The sequence below is a fragment of the Lepidochelys kempii genome, chromosome 16, assembly GCF_965140285.1.
Source record: "Lepidochelys kempii isolate rLepKem1 chromosome 16, rLepKem1.hap1, whole genome shotgun sequence".
Taxonomy (NCBI): Eukaryota; Metazoa; Chordata; order Testudines; family Cheloniidae; genus Lepidochelys; species Lepidochelys kempii.
This window is the reverse complement of record NC_136395.1, coordinates 17,502,665-17,522,815: the sequence shown is the minus strand read 5'-3', so window position 1 is coordinate 17,522,815 and position 20,151 is coordinate 17,502,665. Positions and strand designations below refer to the sequence as shown.

The 20,151-nt window shown below is 45.3% G+C and overlaps 1 protein-coding gene across 5 annotated transcripts in view; it reads right to left on the bottom strand.

Annotated features, from left to right (window-relative positions):
* Nucleotides 1-19,885, bottom strand: part of NCS1 (neuronal calcium sensor 1) — a 118,263-nt gene extending 98,378 nt beyond the window's left edge. The window contains exons 1-4 of one of the 5 annotated variants that reach the window (XM_078849020.1): nucleotides 19,652-19,885; nucleotides 15,604-15,841; nucleotides 12,881-12,971; nucleotides 792-2,215 (exon numbers count right to left, since the gene is read on the bottom strand). In XM_078849020.1, the coding sequence (XP_078705146.1) occupies nucleotides 792-855 (64 nt within the window). In that variant the 5' untranslated portion in view covers nucleotides 856-2,215; nucleotides 12,881-12,971; nucleotides 15,604-15,841; nucleotides 19,652-19,885. Of the gene's footprint in view, nucleotides 1-791; nucleotides 2,216-10,617; nucleotides 10,719-12,880; nucleotides 12,972-15,603; nucleotides 16,133-19,651 lie in introns of those variants that run through there. The other 4 variants (XM_078849021.1, XM_078849024.1, XM_078849022.1 and 1 more) reach the window with 4 other exon arrangements.
* Between the last annotated feature and the right edge of the window lie 266 nt (nucleotides 19,886-20,151).

The following is a 20,151-nucleotide window of genomic DNA, read 5'->3' as shown; positions in this document are numbered from 1 at the left end:
ATGATTAAGAAACTGTCAATGTTCTACAAAACCCAATGCTCTGAACTAAAAATAAACCAAAACACCAGGGGTGGGAGGGAAGGGAAAGAATTTCAGAACTTGGTCCAAATTCTCCCGCAAAGATTGCAGCAATGTTTACCACTGATGAAGTGAGCTGTAGCTCATGAAAGCTTATGCTCAAATAAATGTGTTAGTCTCTAAGGTGCCACAAGTCCTCCTTTTCTTTTTGCGGATACAGACTAACACGGCTGCTACTTTGAAACCTACCACTGAACAGTTTTTTTCTGTCCCCCCCTGCCCCCTCCCTTTCACACACCCCCACGGGAGACATTTGGGGGAGAAGAGGGTGTTCTGCTCTCCTCGCCAACACTTCAGTGCATCATGATGTCTGAATCACCAGGCTGAGCTTCCCTAGAAAGAAATACTTGCTTGTCTGGTGCTTCTCATGGCAGTGGCAGGCTAATCCCTGAATAACAGTACCATAGCGGGTTCGCCCTTCTGTGATGACCCCCTCAAACACCTGCTTTTTCTTTTGCTTTCTTTATTAGTGCAGCAGATTGTGCAAATGCTACAAACCATGACACACTTACACATCCCTCCCCTCAACATTTGCAGGTGCACGCATTCCTGTGATACAAACAGCACACGTGCAGCCCCCAAATGCAAGCAGCAGGGCCCCATATGGAAAACCAACAGCATCTTTTGATCATGACCGGCTCCTACTCCATCCCTAACCCTAGTACAAGAGCAACCGGAAAGTTGCCTGATTGTAAGGGGGTTAGAATACTTACAATAGGTCTTCCTGGTCAGCTCTTCCACAACTTCAGGCTTCAACTTGCTGTTGGACTTCCCCATTATTGCCCAGAAGCTCTTCCTCCAGATCACTCAGTACATCAATCTCTATATTGCCTTGTAACTCCCCTTCTTTCACTGAGGGGTCATCAGAAAGCTTGCCTTCACTGTAAAAAAAATTCAAAACCACCTCGGGTTCTTCTTCCAATCTCCTCTCCTTCCTAGAACAATGTTTCTCTAACAAGCACCAGCAGCAATGGGATCAGAGGTAGAGGGGAGAATTGTTTTCGTTTTAGTGGTGCTCCAACCTTACCGGCAGATAGGATTTCAGTCCTGGAGGATTTTACCCCACTCTTCAATTGAAGAATGACGATCGTAAACAGAATTGCTACATTCCACTTGGGGAGAGGGCTTTGGGGTTTGTTTGTTTTTCTGCAGCGACCAGAGCTGTGGTTACATTTCAGTCATGGTTTCTCTTAATGAAAAATTAAACACTGCAGGTTGATTTGTTTTTCCTCCCCTCCCTTTGCTTGCACCGCCTGGAAAGGAAGGTTATTGTGCAGGATCTGTGTGTGTGTCTCTCTCTCTGTCCTCCCGGTAGCTCTGTGGAGTGTTGCTGTTGTCGTCCCTGGTTACAGAACACCCTCCCCTCTTTCTTTAGCTGTGTAGCTTCGGCAGGCAGGCGAGGATTTGCCTCTGCCTGCTGCTCTGGTGATAAGGTGTTAACTGGAATCTGCCAGTCAGACAGCAGCAGGCCAATTGTCTTACGTCTCCCTTTCTTGTCTCCTCACTTTCCTTTTAGATCAGTCCTCTAAAAAAACCCACAACCCAATAACATTTTCATTCAAAACAACTCAATGGCTTCTTTCTCTGCAGATGCATTGATTTCCTTCCTCTGGGGCCTGAAGAGAAAACGCTTGTTGTCTCTAACTTGGAGCTGAGTGTCTAATGGAGATTGGAGATTCCCCCACTCCCCTCTCTCCAAAGTCATGCATTTATCTGAGATTCACAGAAGTTAGGGATGGCAGAGACCTATTGGGTCCGTGGATCCGCCCTCTGCCAATGAGGAATCTGCCTTTGTTTTATCGGGAAGTGGCAATGATACATTCGGAGATAGGTGCAATGTAAATAAATGGGATTATTATTGTCACTATACTGGTTTCTGCCTTAATGCAAAGTCTCCTGAATGAGATTTATTGCCTATAGCACCATAGCGTTTTTTTGTTTTGAAGACACATATTCCTTCTCCCTGATTCCCTTGCCTGCGTTCTTGAGACTCTGTTTCTCTTGATGTTTTCCTGGCACATAATAATTTACAAACAAGTGACTTTTTGTGAATTTTGTAGATAACGCTAAGGCGTTTGCTTGCTTTCTCTCCCTTGGGGTAATTTTATAGTGAGTGTGCAGCCGGGGTAGCAGAAACCTGCAAGAAACAAAATAGATTTTCATCACTGACAGGTGGGTCTTTGTAAATCAATAGTTTCCTTATCTCAGAGATAAAGCGTGCCCAGATGGGTGGAAACACCCAGCCTACCAAGCTGACTGTTGTGCAGGTGATTAACATCCCATCTGACAACATGTCTCTACTCAGTTTTCTACTTATGCTATTTATCTCCAAAAAGATCAAATAATGTACTGCAATCTATGAGTCTTGCTACAGTCATTTTTATCAGTGAAAGGGACTTTTTCCCCTCTGGAGCCAGTCAGAAACCTAGGTGCTGGCCCCTTCCCTCAAAGAGCCATGTGCGTTCTTTGATGTTAAAATTAGGACTTATTAAGACAACATACTGAGCCATCACACATCAACCAGCTTATCACAGAGGTGGGAACATCACCACCCCTTATGCATCAAACACATCAAGAGTGACCTCTATGCACCAGACACCACACTAATATTATAACCCATAGCAGGCGAAGATTCTGACCACCCAGCCAGTAACCTCAGCAGCAAAGCCACCTCCCTGCAGGCAGTTCCATTTCTTTAGGAGCTCTGCTCGCTCAGATTCAGGAGAGCAGGTGGTGAAGAAAGAAGAGCACTGATGGGGTTAAACCTGCCAAGGGAGAAGAAATCTAGTGAAGTCGTTCCCCATCCTGCCAATTTCCAGTGCTTGCTCTGCCTCTGACTTGTTCTATGACTGTACGTAAGTCAGAGGGACCAGCATTTGGAGAAGTGGCCTCTGATTTATTTATTTATTTATTTTGGTCTGCTTCAATTTTTGGCATCCCCAGCTTGGAGGTTTCACAGGTATTGCTCAGCACCCTCACAGGGCTCTTGTGAGGATTAATTAATTCATGTTTGTAAAGTGCAAATGGAGACCGTGTTGAGACTCTGAAAATCTGACCCCAATCAACCTACCCATGGACCATACAGACAGTCACTGACAGACGTGGAAATACAGCCCAAGAGCTCATAGCTTAGCCTAGGCCAGCAACCTTCAACCCTATTCCACCTGGCAGTTAAAAACCATCCATGTTTTTTTGCCACAACCCACCCAACCACACAATCCTTTGCAGCCAGGAAGGGGAAGAGTATCTTTGGATACAGATCTGGTTAACCTAGTGAGGAGGGCTTTAAACTAGGTTTGATGGGGGCAGGAGACAAAAGCCCACAGGTAAGTCAAAAACACGGAGACCTGGGAGGAGGGTCGGAATCTGCGGGGAGCATGAGCCATTAGAGCAGGGACAAGGGAGAGACAAGAGGAAACAGAGAGGGGAAATCAAATCAGTATCTTAGAAGTCTGAACACTAATGCAAGAAGTATAGGAAATCAACAGGAAGAACTAGAAATGTGAGTAAATAAACACAACTATGACATAGTTGGCATCACAGAGACTTGGTGGGATAATACACATGACTGGAATATTGATATAGAAGGGTACAGCTTGCTCAGGAAGGACAGGAAAGGGGAAAAGGAGGAGGTGTTGCCTTGTATATCCAAGATGTCTTGGACTGAGGCTGAGATGGAAATAGGAGACAGACTTGTTGACTTATCTCTGGGTGAGGATAAAAGGGGTTTAAAAACAAGGGTGATGTCACGGTAGGGATCTACTGCAGACCACCTAACCGGGGTGAGGCGTTTTTTAAACAGCTACCAAAATCATCCAAAGCACAGGACTTGGTGGTGATGGGGGAGTTCAACTGCCCGGACAGCTGTTGGGGAAAATAACACAGCAAGGCACAGATTATCCAACAAGTTCTTGGAACGTACAGGAGACAAGGTTTTATTTCAGAAAGTGGAAAAAGCAATGAGGGGAGATGCTGTTCTAGATTTGATTTTGACAAACAGGGAGGAACTTGTGGAGAATTTGAAAGCTGAAGGCAGTTTGGGTGAACGTGATCATGAAATGGCAGAGTTCATGATTCTAAGGAATGGTAGGAAGGAAAACAGCACAATAAAGACAATGGATTTCAAGAAGGAAGACTTAGCAAACTCAGGAAGTTGGTTGGTAAGATCCCTATGGAAAGCAAGTCTAAGGGGAAAAACAGTTCAAGTGAATTTGGAGCTTTTCAAAGACCCTATTAAGGGCACAAGGGCAAACTATCCCACTGTGTAGGAAAGATAGGAAGTATGCCAAGAGACCACCCTGGCTTACCTAGGAAATCTTCAGTGATCTGAAACTCAAAAAAAGAGTGTTACATAAAGTGAAAACTAGGACAAATTACAAAAGGATGAATATAAACAAATAACACAAGTACACAGGGACAAAATTAGAAAGGCCAAGGCACAAAATGAGATTAAACTAGCTAGTGACATAAAAGGTAACAACAAAACTTTCCACACATACATTAGAACCAAGAGGAAGACCAAGGCCCTTTATTCAATGAGGCGGGAAAGACAATAACAGAAAATGGCAGAAGAGCTAAATGACGTTTTTGTTTCATTTTTCACCAAAAAGTTTAGTAATGATTAGACGTCTAACATAGGGAATACCAGTGAAAATGAGGTAGGTTCAGAGGCTAAAACAGGGAAAGAACAAAGTAAAAATTACTTAGGCAAGTTAGATGTCTTCAAGTGGCAAAGGCCTGATGAAATACCTCCTAGAATACTCAAGATGCTGACTGAGGAGACCACTGAGCCATTAGCCATTATCTTTGAAAACTCATGGAAGACAGGAGAGATTATAGAGGACTGGAAGATAACAAATATAGTGCCCATCTATAAAAAGGGGAATTACAGACCAGTCAACTTAATTTCAGTACCCGGAAAGATAAAGGAGCAAAGAACCAAGCAATCAATTTGCAAATATCTAGAAGATAATAAGGTGATAGCAGTCAGCATGGATTTGTCAAGAGCCAATTGTGTCAAGTCAACCTAATGGCTTTCTTTGACAGGGTAACAAGCCTTGTGGATAGGGGGGAAGTGGTAGATGTGCTATATCTTGACTTCAGTAAGGCTTTTGATACCGTCTTGCATGACCTTCTCATAAAAAAACTAGATAAATACAGCGTAGATGGAGCTACTATAAGGTGGGTACATAACTGGTTGCAAAATCATTCCCAGAGAGTAGTTATCAGTGGTTCACAGTCAAGCTGGAAGGACATATCCAGTAGGGTCCTGAAGGGGTCAGTCCTGGATCCAGTTCTGTTCAATAACTTCATCAATGATTTAGATAATGGCATAGAGAGTATACTTATAAAATTTGCAGATGATACCAATCTAGGAAGGGTTGTAAGTGGAGGATAGGATTAAAATTAAAAATGATCTGGACAAACTGGAGAAATGGCCTGAAGTAAACAGGATGAAATTCAATCAGAACAAATGCAAAGTACTCCACTTAAGAAGGAACAATCAATTGCACACATACAAAATGGGAAATGACTGCCTAGGAATGAGTACTGTGGAAAAGGATCAGGGGGTCATAGTGACTCACAAGCTACATGAGTCAACAGTGTAACACTGTTGCAAAAAAAGCAAACATCATTCTGGGATGTATTGGCAGGAGAGTTGTAAGCAAGACCAAAAAGTAATTCTTCCTCTCTAGTCTGCGCTGATAAGGCCTGAACTGGAGTATCGTGTCCCGTTCTGGGTGCCACGTTTCAGGAAAGATGTGGACAAACTGGAGAAAGTCCAGAATTTGTTAGTCTCTAAGGTGCCACAAGTATTCCTTTTCTTTTTGCGGATACAGACTAACAAGGCTGCTACTCTGAAACCTAACAAAAATTATTGAAGTTCTAGAAAACATTATCTATGAGGAAAGACTGAAAGAACTGGGTTTGTTTAGTCTGGAGAAGAGAAGACTGAGAGGGGACATGATAACAGTTCTCAAGTACATAAAAGGAGAAGGGAGAAAAATTATTCTTGTTAATTTCTGAGGATAGGACAAGAACCAATGGTCTTAAATTGCAGCAAGGGAGGTTTAGGTTGGACATTAGGAAAAGTTTCCTGTCAGGGTAGTTAAACACTGGAACAAACTGCCTAGGGAGGTTGTGGAATCTCCATCATTGGCAGTTTTTAAGAGCAAGTTAGACAAATACCTGTCAGGAATGGTCTCGTTATTGCGTAGTCCTGCCTTGAGTGCAGGGGACAGGACTAGATGACCTCTTGAGGTCCCTTCTGTTCTTACACTTCTGTGATTCTATGAGACTGTAGCCAGGGAAAAAAACAAACCAAAACACATGGCTGATCCTGGGTGCTAGGATTTGTGGAGCTAGCACTGGGTGTGAGGAGGTTACCCAGGCTTGGTGAGGGCCAAAGGAGAATTGGTCATACGGTCTCACAGTATATGAAAGCTCTGTGTATGTGCTAATTATCTGTATTGCTGCACCACTTCTTATCTTCTCTCCTACCTTGTATTTTAAATCCTGTCTGAGCTGTCCGGACCTGCCTTTACTCCTCAAATATCAGCAACTGCTGAGGGAAATAATAGACACTGTAAATAATAATGGAAAGTTTGTTCTGTAACCCTGCAAAAAGTATAATGCAAATTGTGTGTGTGTTTATAAGGAATAGGGTGGGTAGAGGTGGGCAGGTGTGGATTACAGTACACACATGGTATGTTTCTTTACTGGTGAAGACTGCCGCAGTCAATTGTCCAGGGACATATTCCCTACAGTAGACATTTCTAAAATACATAATCTTCTATTAGCAAACCTTCCACAAACAAGCTCATTAAGGCAGCAAAGTTTAAAAACACAGCAGCAACCTTTATAAACACAGCAGCAACCCAGCCTGGGCAACAACAGGCTGACGGTAATATACCGGTATGAGACAAAAAAAAGGAGGCACAAATTCTCCTCTCTTATGCACTAGTGTCAACAGGAATAAGCCCACTGACTTCCAGTGAGTTACTAGGGATTTACTCAGAGACTCATAGACTTTAAGGCCAGAAGGGACCATCATGCTCATCTAGTTTGACCTCCTGCACATCACAAGCCACAAAACCTCACCCACCCACTCCGGTAACTGGCCCATAACCTCTGGCTGAGTTACTGGTGTAAGTATGAAAGGGAGACTGAAGTCCTCAAATCTTGATTTAAAGACTTCATGGTACAGAGAATCCAGCATATCCGAGAGCAGAACGTGGCAAGAGTCTGTTCTCTTCTAGATGCTACTTGGATTGTAATCCCCTTGGGGCTGGGGCCATCTTTTTGTTCTGAGTTTGTACAGCACCTACCACAATGGGTCCCTGGCTATGCTTAGGGCACCTCGGCACTATGGTAGGACAAGTAATAAAATAATAATAGGGTGGTAGTGAGGCACGCTAGCCTCATAGGCCCCTACAATAGTGAGAGGAAGCCTGGGGGGAAGGCACTGCATGGGACTCTGGAGACCTGGGTTCAATTCCTAGCTCTTCCACACAATCCCCTGTGGGACCTTGGCCAAGGCAATTTCTTCGTGCCTCAGTTTCCCACCTGCAAGATGCAAATAGCAATACTTCCACTTTGCCTATTTACATTGTAAGCTCTTTGGAGCAGAGACTGTCTCTTGCTGTTTATGTACAGCACCACCTAGCACAGGGGTTCTCAAACTGGTGGTCGGGACCCCTCAGGGGGTCACGAGTTTATTACATGGGGAGGTTGCGAGCTGTCAGCCTCCACCCCAAATCCCCCTTTGCCTCCAGCATTTATAATAGTGTTAAATATATAAAGAAGTATTTTTAATTTATATTGGGGGGGGTCACACTCAGAGGCTTGCTGTGTGAAAGGGGTCACCAGTACAAACGTTTGAGAACCCCTGACCTAGCACAAGTGTCCCCCCTCTCAGGTGAGGCCCTCAAGCAGCTACTGTAATAAGCAATAGCATCCTAGCCTAATCATTTTAGCACAAAGGTCTGCTGCTGAGACACTGTTAACAGGATTCAATTAAATTTAAAACCCTACCCTGCCTATGCCACAGAAAACACTATAAAGAAGTTGAGATCACTTGGTGAAAGGCTAAAAGCAATCAGAAACTGTGCAAGCTAGTCAATTTCTCGCCCTAATTACTGACATTGGCTTTATTCCTTCCTTGGTAAGTAAGAAGGTGTTGGGTGTTGGCAAGGATGGAATGTTATTTCCAAAGATACAGAGACACAAGTTGCTTTGGGCAAGCTGGCTTAAAATCAGAATGGGGCAAAAGAATTCTAACTAAACATGAGGCTCGTGGAGAGTATCTGTACATGAAATATTGAGGTAATTTCCTTACAGAGGAAACTGAATGCTGGGCCAGCTTCATGAACTCCCCTATGTTTCCCTTCTGAGATATACATTACCTTTCTGGGCAGCTCTCTTTATCACATCACTAGCTACTCCAGTACAATACTGCAGTGTAATCAGCAACAACCTTGGGTACTCTTGCAGCAGGGTAACAACAGACACAGCATGCCACAAAGGATATTAAGTCTCAAGACTCAGAACTCGCTTTTCCATTAACCAACTGTTTGTGTCCGGAGTTTATATACCTTCTGTTCACCATACTGCAATCTGCTGCCATGGAAATGACTATTCATTCAACTACATTCATTATTCTATCATCCTCGTGATCAAACAAGGCTGGCAGGGAGAAAGTTCATGCATAAATAAAAAGCACTGAAGGGGTTTAGAGTATGCTCTATTTTATTACTGGAAGAACTGTGTAGATCTGGTGGGCAGTAAAATCTGTTTCCATAACAAGCTCTCCCCCCCTCCCCATGGGTATTTATTTTAATGGGTTTAACAGAATTACTGAATTCTCTTTAATGGGTACCCAGCAAGTCTATTAACTTCAGAAACGCATTCTTTGTTACAGGTGGGATAACCACTCTGCAGTCAAAGATGATTTAATAAACACCTTTATTTACCTTCATGAGATTTTTTTTTAATTTAAGACTTCATTGTCATTTTATTATTATGATTATAGTCACTTCATCAAAATATTGTTGGATCTATGTGGCAACATTTGATTATCCACCCTTTGTACATTCCGGTCACTGTGCTTGGCAAGGCCAATGTTCTCCTCTTCCCCTTTCTTTGTGTATGTACCTATATATTTAAACAAAAGAGAGTGGAAAATATAAACCCAAAGAAGCCTGACACTGTTCCAGCCTCGGCTAGCAGCAGTGTTCTCCTAATCAAATGACAACGGGATACGTTCTGTGCATGGCCAGCATCCACAATAATGTGATGCTTTGTAACATGTAAATATCCCATATGTCCCAAGTTGTTTTTAATATTGTTGTTTGCAGCAGAGCCTAAAGGGCGCAGCTGAGATCACGGCCGCTTTGTGCTAGGATCTGTACATACATAGAATATGAGACAATCCCTGCTTGGAATAAATCCCAGGTCCCCCTTTGTCCCGATCCGGTTTCTTAAGCACAAAACCATCCTTCCTCTCAAACAGACATTGCCAAAAAGCTACCAATATTTGCAAGGCACAAACAGCAGGAGGAAAGGGCCACAGGCGCACACCCGGTTTTTTGTTTTTAACGCCACGGAAACCCTTGGCACTGGAGGAGCTTTTTAGATGGCCAGAGGGTACATCATGGTAGGAATTTCCACACAGGAATTGGGGCTGTCCCTATTAAGGAAGCAGAGGTGGCAAACCCGGGAGAGCCTGGCTCCTGTCTTCTCCTGGGTGACAGCCGCAGCCTTCGAAGCATCCCGCTGCAGGAGTTTCTCCCATTTAAAGAAAAAAGAAAAGGAGTACTTGTGGCACCTTAGAGACGAACAAATTTATTTGAGCATGAGCTTTCGTGAGCTACAGCTCACTTCATCGGATGCATTCAGTGGAAAATACAGTGAGGAGATTTATATACACACAGACCCATCACTCTCCTTACAATGTGTATTTTTTCATGGTCTGAGTGTATATAAATCTCTTCACTGTACTTTCCACTTTATGCATCCGATGAAGTGAGCTGTAGCTCACGAAAGCTTATGCTCAAATAAATGTGCTGGTCTCCAAGGTGCCACGAGTCCTCCTGTTCTTCTTGGGGGTACAGACTAACAGGGCTGCTCCTCTGAAACCTCCCATTTAAAGGCAACTCCCCCCGCCCCCCAGGCAACCTCAAGTCCCCCTCTTCCCCAGGCATCTGCAGAGACTGGGGCGACGCGCGGCGACTTATCTGGGCACCTCACTGCGCCCCAGGGGAGGGCGCCTGCCTGCCCCCCAGCCTGCCCCAGCCCCGTCAGAGCGGATCGCGGCCCCCGGGCCGCTCCCGGGAGGCTGGTCCCGCGGCGCAGGGGCGAGGGGGCAGCGGGGGGATTGCACCCGCTGCGGGCCCCGGGCGGGATGTGCCGGGCAAAGCCCCCCGCGCTGGGGCCGGGGCTCGGCTCCAGCCCCGCAGGCCACGCCGGGGAGGGGACGGTGCCACGCGGCGCCGCGCTGAGCCGCCCCCGGCCCGGCCGCTCCCCAGCTCCCCTACTCACGGACCGGCTCGGCTCCGACGGGCTCGCCGCGCTCCCCGCCCGCGCCTCGGCCCAGCCCCGCTGCGGCCGGCGCGTCTCTCCGCCTCCTGCGCAGGGATGCGGCGCCCAGGGGCCGCTCAGCGGGCGGCGGGGTCAGGGACACGCGGTGGGGCCGGGGGCCGGCCGGCGCCTGCCGCTCCCGGCACACGCGTGACCCTCAGGGGGTCGCAGGTGGGGAGCATCAGGCCGGGGGCGGCGGGAGGGTGCCTGCCACAGGGTGACCAGACAGCAAGTGTGAAAAAGCGGGACGGGGCAGGGGGGGGGATAGGTGCCTATGTAAGAAAAAGCTCCAAAAATCAGGACTGTCTGGATAAAATCGGGACATCAGGTCACCCTATGCGATGACTGTCAAGTCCCCGTTGGGGGCGCATGTGGTGATTGTCAAGGCCCGGTTGGGAAGAGGGGGGCCACCTACACTGACCGTCAAGTCCCTATCACCCAGGGGCTGAATGTGGTGACCGTGACCCAGATCAATGCTTCCCAACCAGGGGCCTGGGGGGCGGCCACAGGCAGGTTTCGGGGGGGCGCGGGGCACCAAGCATGGCCGGTGTTAGACTCGCTAGGGGCCAGGCCAGAAAGCCAAAGCCCCACTGCACAGGACTGCAGCCTGGAGCCCCGAGCCCCACCACCCGGCTGAAGCCAAAGCCTGAGCAACTTTGCTTCACGGTGGCCCCTGTGGCAAGGGGCCCTAGGCAGCTGCCCTGCTTGCTCCCCCTTAATGCCAGCCCTGACTTTTAAATGCAGAAAAACAGTTGTTGGGGCACAGGTGGGCCATGGAGTTTTTATAGCATGTTGGGGGCACGTGGGTGTCAGAAAGAATAGGAGAACCCCTGACCCAGACATACCCAGGCAGGTATGTTACCTGTGTCCAGCCCTCCTCTCAGTGTTTCACCAGAGGGGGTTGTGTGTGGCTTCTGCTGAAAGCTAAGCACTGGCTGATTGCCATGGTTATTGCGAGAGGTTTGTATGGGAACTAGTGTAAGATCTGCAAACTGTAGAATATTAGGGTGCGAACCAGTTGAAGCAGCCTGGTCACCTGAGGTGAGACGGGATTTCAGGGCTAACTCAATCAGCATTGAGAACAATCCACAGCACTTAGTTCAGTGGCTGGACCAGCCACTTACAAAGACAAATGAACCCCAGAATTGCTTTCTGAAGAGGGGACCCCTTGAACTGAGAGACAATAGTCTGTAACAGTATGACAGCAGAAGAAGTGACACAGGTTGTTACCCATGACTGAGGAGAAACTGCCAGCAGGGATGTCTCTTCAAAGATAGAGTCCAGCTCTCTGAACTGGACTAATGTAGTGCTGTAAAGATTGACCCCTAGGTGAGAGAAATATCTTATGCAGCAGCCAGTTTGACACCTAGGGCATCTCTCCAGCACTGTAATCTCTATTCATTCTCTGTTGGTTTCTGGGTGGAGTTCAAGGGGTTGGTTTTTACCTGTAATGCCATACACGGCTTGCGGACTGACTGTTTCAGAGACCACCTTTTTCCATGCCCTATAGCCATAGTCAGCAGAGCTGCTGGAGTTGCCTTGGCATTACTATTATCCCCATTGACCGAAGGGGAGTTAAGGCACAGAGAGCCTAATACACAGGGAGGCTAGGGTAGTGCACAGCACTGAATGTAGGTTCCCCGATTACTGTTCTAACCACTGCACCATCTTTCCACTTCAGGCTGTAGGACAGATGCTATTGCCCATCTGAGTTCAGGGAGTACATTCTCCTATGATATTCCACTTCAGCAGACTGAGCATTGGGCAGGGTATGCAGATATCTTATGCTGAAGCAAGTGATCTAGGTCTTGAGGCTGCTCCAGAAGGCGGGACATTGAACACGATAGACTGTTGGCCCTTCCCGTACAGCGACTTCCTCACTTGCAGTGTAGTGGCCTGCCCTGGTTCAGGCATGGATGGTTAGAGGGGGTATGATCCTCACTCACCTAATTCAGATTGTAGACACACTAGGACAGAGACTGTGTCCTGTGTCTTCCTGGTTTGCACAACACCGAACAGGCAAGTGAGTAAGAAAATTCTCCTGGCAAGCAGGAGCAGAGGTCTTGCCTCCTTCTCTCTCAGTGTGGTACCAAGCACATGGACATCACTCAATGATCACTCTGCATACATACGTAGAGAGCGTGTTCCTTGTGGCAGAGATAACAGAGGCCAAAAGGCATCAGGCTCAGTATATGTTGCCAGATCTGCCTGCCCATCTTCTTACCATCATTATTCTGTGGCACTGCACAGCTGATTTTTCCAGTTTCCACCATCTCCTGTAGCAGCCCAGGGAAGCATGAATTAGTTTCTCCTAGCTGTAAGTGGAGACAAAAATATATAAGTTTTAGGGCTGTCAAGAGATTAAAAAAATTACTTGTGATTAATCGCGCGATTAAAAAAATTCAATGCACAATTAATTGTGCTGTTAAACAATAATAGAATACCAATTATTAGGGGTGTCAAGTGACTAAAAATGATTAATTGCACTGTTAAACAATAGAATACCATTTTGATTTCAATTACAACACTGAATACAAAGTGCACAGTGCTCACTTTATATTTATGCTTGATAATTATTTGCACTGTAAAAAAACAAAAGATATAGTATTTTTCAGTTCACCTCATACAAGTATGGTAGTGCAATCTCTTTATCATGAAAGTGCAACTTTAAAATGTAGATTTTTGTTGTTACATAACTGCACTCAAAAACAAAACAATGTAAAACTTCAGAGCCTACAAGTCCACTCAGTCCTACTTCTTGTTCAGCCAACAGCTCAGACAAACAAACTTCTTTACATTTGCGGGAGATAATGCTGCCTGCTTCTTGTTTACAATGTCACCTGAAAGTGAGAACAGGCATTCTCATGGCACTGTTGTAGCCGGCTTCACAAGATATTTACGTGCCAGATGCATTAAAGATTCACATGTCCTTTGTGCTTCAACCACCATTCCAGGGGATATGCACCCATGCCGACGATGGGTTCTGCTCGATAACAATCCAAAGCAGAGCGGACTTGACGCATGTTCATTTTCATTATTTGAATCAGGTGCCACGCAGCAAAAGGGTTTTTTTTTGTTTTTGTTTTTCTTGGTGGTTCAGGTTCTGTAGTTTCTGCATCGGAGTGTTGCTCTTTTAAGACTTCTGAAAGCATGCTCCACACTTCATCCCTATCAGATTTTGGAAGGCACCTGAGATTCTTAAACCTTGGGTCGAGTGCTGTAGCTATCTTTAGAAATCTCACATTGGTATCTTCTTTGCGTTTGTCAAATCTGCAGTGAAAGTGTTCTTAAAATGAACATGTGCTGGGTCATCACCAGAGACTGCTATAACATGAAATATATGGCAGAACGTGGGTAAAACAGAGCAGGGGCCATACAATTCTCCCCCAAGGAGAGAAATTTCAGTCACAAATTTAATTAAACACATTATTTTTGTAACGAGCATCATCAGCATGGAAGCATGTCTTCTGGAATGGTGGCTGAAACATGAAGGGGCATATGAACGTTAGCATGTCTGGCACACAAATACCTTGCAATGAAGGCTACAAAAGTCTCATGTAAATGCCTGTTTTCACTTTCAGGTGACATTGTAAATAAGTAGAGGGCGGCAGTATCTCCTGCAAATGTAAACAAACTTGTTTGCCTTAGCGATTGGCTGAACAAAAAATAGGACCGGGTGGACTTGTAGGCTCTGAAGTTGTACATTGTTTTGTGGTGGAGTGCAGCTATGTAGCAAAAAAAAAAAAATCTGCCTTTGTAGGTTGCACTTTCACAATAAAGAGATTGCTCTACAGGACTTGTATGAGGTGAATTGAAAAATACTATTTCTTTTGTTTGTCATTTGTATAGTACAAATATTTGTAATCAAAAATAATATACACTTAGATTTCATTTACAACACAATACAATAAATATGAAAACGTTGAAAAACATCCAAATATTTAATAAATGTCAATTGGTATTCTATTGTTTAACAGTGCAATTAAAACTGTGATTAATCACAATTAATTTTTTTATTGCAATTATTTTTTTTGTAGTTAATTGCGTGAATTAACCGTGATTAATTGACAGCCCTAATAAATTTTTGTGCCATTGTGTACGTGGCAGGGGTGCTTGTGTGTTGTATAGCTTTTGCAGAGACAGATTCTGCAACCTCCACTCATTAAATACCCCTACTGCCCATGAAGAGCATCATACTTCAGCCATAGACTCCTTTCACCTCCAGTGCACCTGCTCAAGGAGTAATGAGTGTCAGAATCTGGGTCTTGGAGACTTCCCTAGCTAGAAAACTGAACATCTCCTCTTTCCTTGTAGGGAATCCACACAGTGGGGCACATACAGCATTTCTGCCATTTGCCTGTTCTGGAGAAAATCATCTTTGCAAGAGTTTTCTTGCTTCCCAACAGCATACAGGCAGCTGCCACTAGGGTAGGTGTCTGGCCAGGGGAACCATGTATGGGAATGTGATGCTTCTCAGGGCACCCAGGGCTGTGCGTTAGCTTGTTGGCACCTGCCTCCAGTGCAAGGGGGGTCTTGCCTGTGCCAGCTGGGTGTTACCTCCCTAATACAACCAGCCTGTCAGTTGCTCAAGCACTCTCCTCTTGACTACATCAGCCCTGCCTTAGGCCCTAAGTCCCTTCAAAGTGTCCCCCTGGGACGTCAAGCCCTGATCACTGAATACCCATAGAAATCCCAGATCCACCATTCCCAAAGTAACAGCTGACCCCCACCAAGTTCCCAGTTTTACAGTAGCCCACCACTCATGTATCACACACAGCACTTGAGTTTGATTACAATAAAACAAAAGGAAAAATTTACTGACGAAACAGAGATTTAAATAGAAACAAGTGTGAGTGGTGAAAACAAATGGCTAAATACCAAACAAAAACATGAACTAGGACCTACACTTAATAGGCACCTTTCCAGTCTAAGAGAGTAGATTCTTACCCCAAAGTTCAGTCGTTCGCAGCATTTGCTAGCCCTAAGGAGCTAGGATCAATCTTTCATGAAGCAGCCCCGCTCACCACCTTCTTAGTGAATGGATCCAGGGTGTCTTTCTCCACTACTGAATCAGTCTTTTGTCTTTATTCACAGACCATGTGATCCCCCCACTGCCGTATCATCTTTCACTTCCAGGTAGTTTCAGTGCTTATAGTTTGTCTTTGATGGTTTTCCATTGACTGTTCTGGGTGGGTGCAAAGGTGGACAATTGTGGACGTTATGTAATTGGCTAGCCTGAGAGGGGTGACATCTCCTTCTTCGTAAATGGGGCATCACCGAGACAATTATTCTCCGATGACTCACCTTTACTCCGAGACCATAAGGACATAATTTTCAATAGTTACATTATTCCTTAAATATTACCCATACACACATCTTGCAATGATGAGGAGTACTGATAAGTTACAAGCTTTCAGTACAGACCTCACCCTTTACGGATAAACGCCATGAAAGTGGCATATCAGGCATTGTGAGTGTGTCAGCTCTGAGACAGGACTTGCTTGCAAAGAACAGTGAACCTTTTGCCAGCTGGCACAAATGGGCCTCCCTATCACAGCCAAATTAATTCACTAAAAAAAAAAAAAAAAAATGTGGCTATTTTAAGATAGTAATGATCTGACTCAAGCTGACAAAAGCCGAGGAAATTCTTGGCACCCTTAGAGGAGAAGCTAAGCTTGGCAGTGCCAGGCAGAGCAAATGTCCCTGCTGTCCTCGTAAGAGGCCCTTCCAGGTCAGGGCACCATGAGGAACATCGTAAATGCACTGCTCCTGTGACATCAGTTCGGTGGATGAATAAAGGCCTCCAGTCTGCATGGCTGTCGCTCTAGCAAATGAGTTCTCAAGCTGCAGCCCACGGGCCATTTGCGGCCCAATCAGTACAGTACAATCACTGTGGCCCATGTGATATCCTCAGGGCCATACAGGTAGCATTGTATGTGGCCCACATAACACATTGCGGGCTGCAAATGCGGCCCACAATGGTAAATAGGTTGAGAACCACTGCTCTAGCACCTACCCAGAAGGAACTTGCTGGAGCAGTGAATGAATCGTGCTTGTGTGCACGTTGTAAGTTCAAATCCTCTTACAGAAGTTGTGAAAATCCTGCCACCTTCACAGAAATCATAACATTTAGGAGGCCAGGAAAATTCTACTGCTGTGAGCCAAATTAATCCCTGATGTAACAGGCATCAGTGGAGTTATCCCAGGGGTGAATTTGGTCAATCCCATGTATGTGACCACCTGTTCTCCTCTAGCTTGCCATTCAGGGATCTCTAAGCATTCTGGGATCTCAGAGCGGGGCTGCGATTCAGAGGCAGACCAGGGTTGGTTAAGGGTAGCACCGGCAGCCGTAACTCTGATGCTAGTGCTTTTTTGGCTATCATAAGGCGAACACTTGAAGCCATTTCAGACTGGACGAGATGTGAACGGAACTGCTGTTCCTTTCCTTCAATGTCAGAACAGGTCACATTGATGCAAGGTTGGCCCTGGCAGAAGATTGGCCTTGTAATTGTTTTGATGGCCGAGCTATAACCAACCGAGTCACAAAGCCCTCGGAAATCAGGATTTAGAACTTAAAACCCTGAGACACTCTGAATTCCATCAGGCCTGCTGGGTGTTACTCTAATAAATGAATACTACGTAACATGGAGTTTCCACCTATATGTGCAGTGTGGCTTCAGGTTAGGAGTGATGGCATACCACAGACCGGCAGCGAGGCTGAGGGTCCTGACTTTCTTTCCCCAGGCTGTGGGACCACAAGCATTAAACCGTGGGCAAGAGAAGCGGTGGAAGTGAACATGACTTTATAAGGCTGAACACAGTGGTAGTCTAAAAGCAGATGTGCAGATGGTGTGGTAAGCGCTACTATTCAATACACTATTAATTTCTCTTGTTAAATTCCAGTATATTTTTTAAAGACCGTATCCTCTCCAAGGCCTCTGGGGCACTAATTATTATGCTAATATGTAAACCTTGAGAAGGCTGGCTGTTGTGAATTAATCAGCCCCTCTCCTGTTTACTTGTTTGTGTATTAAACACTGTAGCTAAGGCACAGCAAAGCAAAGGGGAGGTAATGCCCTTCATAGGACTTTAAATCTTCTGGGATCACAACTGAGAAACTGCTCTCCTCTGTGCCCTTCGTGGGTTCTTCTTCAAGCAGAGGATCCTCAGCTTATTCCAGCTGCATTGAGCTTCCCAAGTGGGTTTCAAGCTAGACGTCATTTCTAACTGGACAGCGCATTAGTTACAACAGCGGCCCCAAAGATTGAATTGTGCAGAGTTGTGTCTGCACTAACTGGGTTAGGGCTGTTAGCTGTGCAACAAGCAGTCGTTTGTTATAGCACAGCCATTACGCTCAGGTCACTGGGCCATTCAGGATTGACGGAAGAGTTGGAGAAATTGATTTCTTTTTTCTTCTAAAAGTCTCAGTGCAGCGGTAAGATGATGTGTTGAAGTCATTACCATGAAGAACCCTCCAAGGGACACAGGGCCACTAATGGCAGGTTGGAAGGAAAATCTTTCAATGAAAGAAAGGTGGTTTGAGCAAGAAAGTAACCCTTGGTATGACGCAACGGCAGTGGCATGTAGGTTAACAGCAGAGAAACATCATGTTTTTTAATGTGAGACTCTAGGGCAAGTGAAAGGTACCAGGTTGCCAGCCCTGAGTGGATATACCCTCAGCTTATCTCAGCTTATGCAGCATCTAAGCTTTCCAGCCAAAATATCTCAGGTCCAATAACTAAGATATGAGAATGATAGCTCAGTCCCTGTGTCCCGTTCAGTCCTTAGTCAAGGGTGCTCCTAAAAAAGGGTCTGGCCCTCAAGCACAATTGGGCTGGCAGTTTTCATGCTGTGAACTAGATTGAAACCAGTCGATTTCAATGGATTACTTATGAGTCACATTCACATTTCAGCTCCCCAGAGCTTGTCTACTTCACACACTCCACATGCTGTCAGCACTGCAAATAAAACAGGCTAACCATTGGCAAGTCGTAATAAGTTTTAGTCACCACTGATCCGGTGTGATTTTAAAAGGACAGCATAGACATAAAGGACTCTTTCCCAAGCCTCATATTGAAAACACACCTAAGCTTTATGAACAAATCCATTTTCCGCAGAGGTCTCTGCCCATCTTAGAACTTTCCATCCTCATGCAAAAGACGGAATAAAAAAATCTGCACCTATTTTCCAGATTGCTGTAGGACCATGCCAAGCTCGGCTGTATCCTCCCATAAGGCTGCTGTGTTCATGACAATAGGCAGGCATTCTAGAATCATTAAGTACCAGCAGCTATTTCTGTTTAGCTTTTGCAGCAACAGTTAAAGTCCCTTACTTATCAGGAATACGGATTCGAGAACACATGTGGCAAGCAGCACTTTCCTTCCTTGAACTGTCATCTTTCTAGGACGTTTGCATGAGAGAGAGAAATAGGGTTTGATGGTACAATAGTGGATTTGATATTTTAAAAAGATACAGTAATTAGCTATGGGAATGACTGAATCAGGCATCTGGTCCAGCCCACGGCCAGTGTGGGATTGCTCCCTACAGTATACTTAGTAGCAAGTTGTCCAGTCAAGTACTAATTACCCGAAGCAAGGGAGCTTTCTGTTTCACCAGGTTTCAGAGTAACAGCCGTGTTAGTCTGTATTCGCAAAAAGAAAAGGAGTACTTGTGGCACCTTAGAGACTAACCAATTTATTTGAGCATGAGCTTTCGTGAGCTCACGAAAGCTCATGCTCAAATAAATTGGTTAGTCTCTAAGGTGCCACAAGTACTCCTTTTCTTTTTGTTTCACCAGGGAGACTCTTTTGCAGACTGGCAGATCTCATTGGTAGAAAGCTTCTAACATTTCCTTTTTCCTTTTCTCTATTTCATCCCATTATTCTGCATTCTAGGGCCTTGGACCACCTCAATTAATTGCCCTTGCTGTTTATGCCAGCCAAGCACATGGTAGAGCATTACATCTCCTCCTCAGCTCCCTTTCGTCATTACTTACCTGGGCCTCCACAGCTTTAATTCTTTTAATCTTCCATCAGAGGCCAATTCCCTCTCGCCGCTGCTGTTCTCTGTACTCCCTCCAATCTGGCTACAGCTTCATGCTATGGGAGGCCTCTTTGTTTGGCTTTTCCCAAGGGATGAAAAGGCCAATACTTTGCATAGCTTTGCCATGAAGTTGTGAGAGTTTTTTTAGCTTGCAGATTTCTTCCTGCAGAGCGGAAGCTAGGCTGAGTGAGTGAAGTGTGAGGGTTAGCTTTTAAACTGTACTATGGCTGAGTCACTTCCAGGCTTTGCAAGAGATTGGCCAGTCTATAGCTAACAGTGAGGGTTTTTTAACCTACCCTGGAAATGGGAAATTGAGTCAAACTAAAAAAAATGGTTTAAAATGAGGACATTAGAGCAAGGCCAGGAGCTCATTATGGGTCTGATGTTGCACGCAGAGACCCCATTTCTGTTCAAATAAACCTCTTGGTCTTGTGGCCGTTCCCATGTATTGTT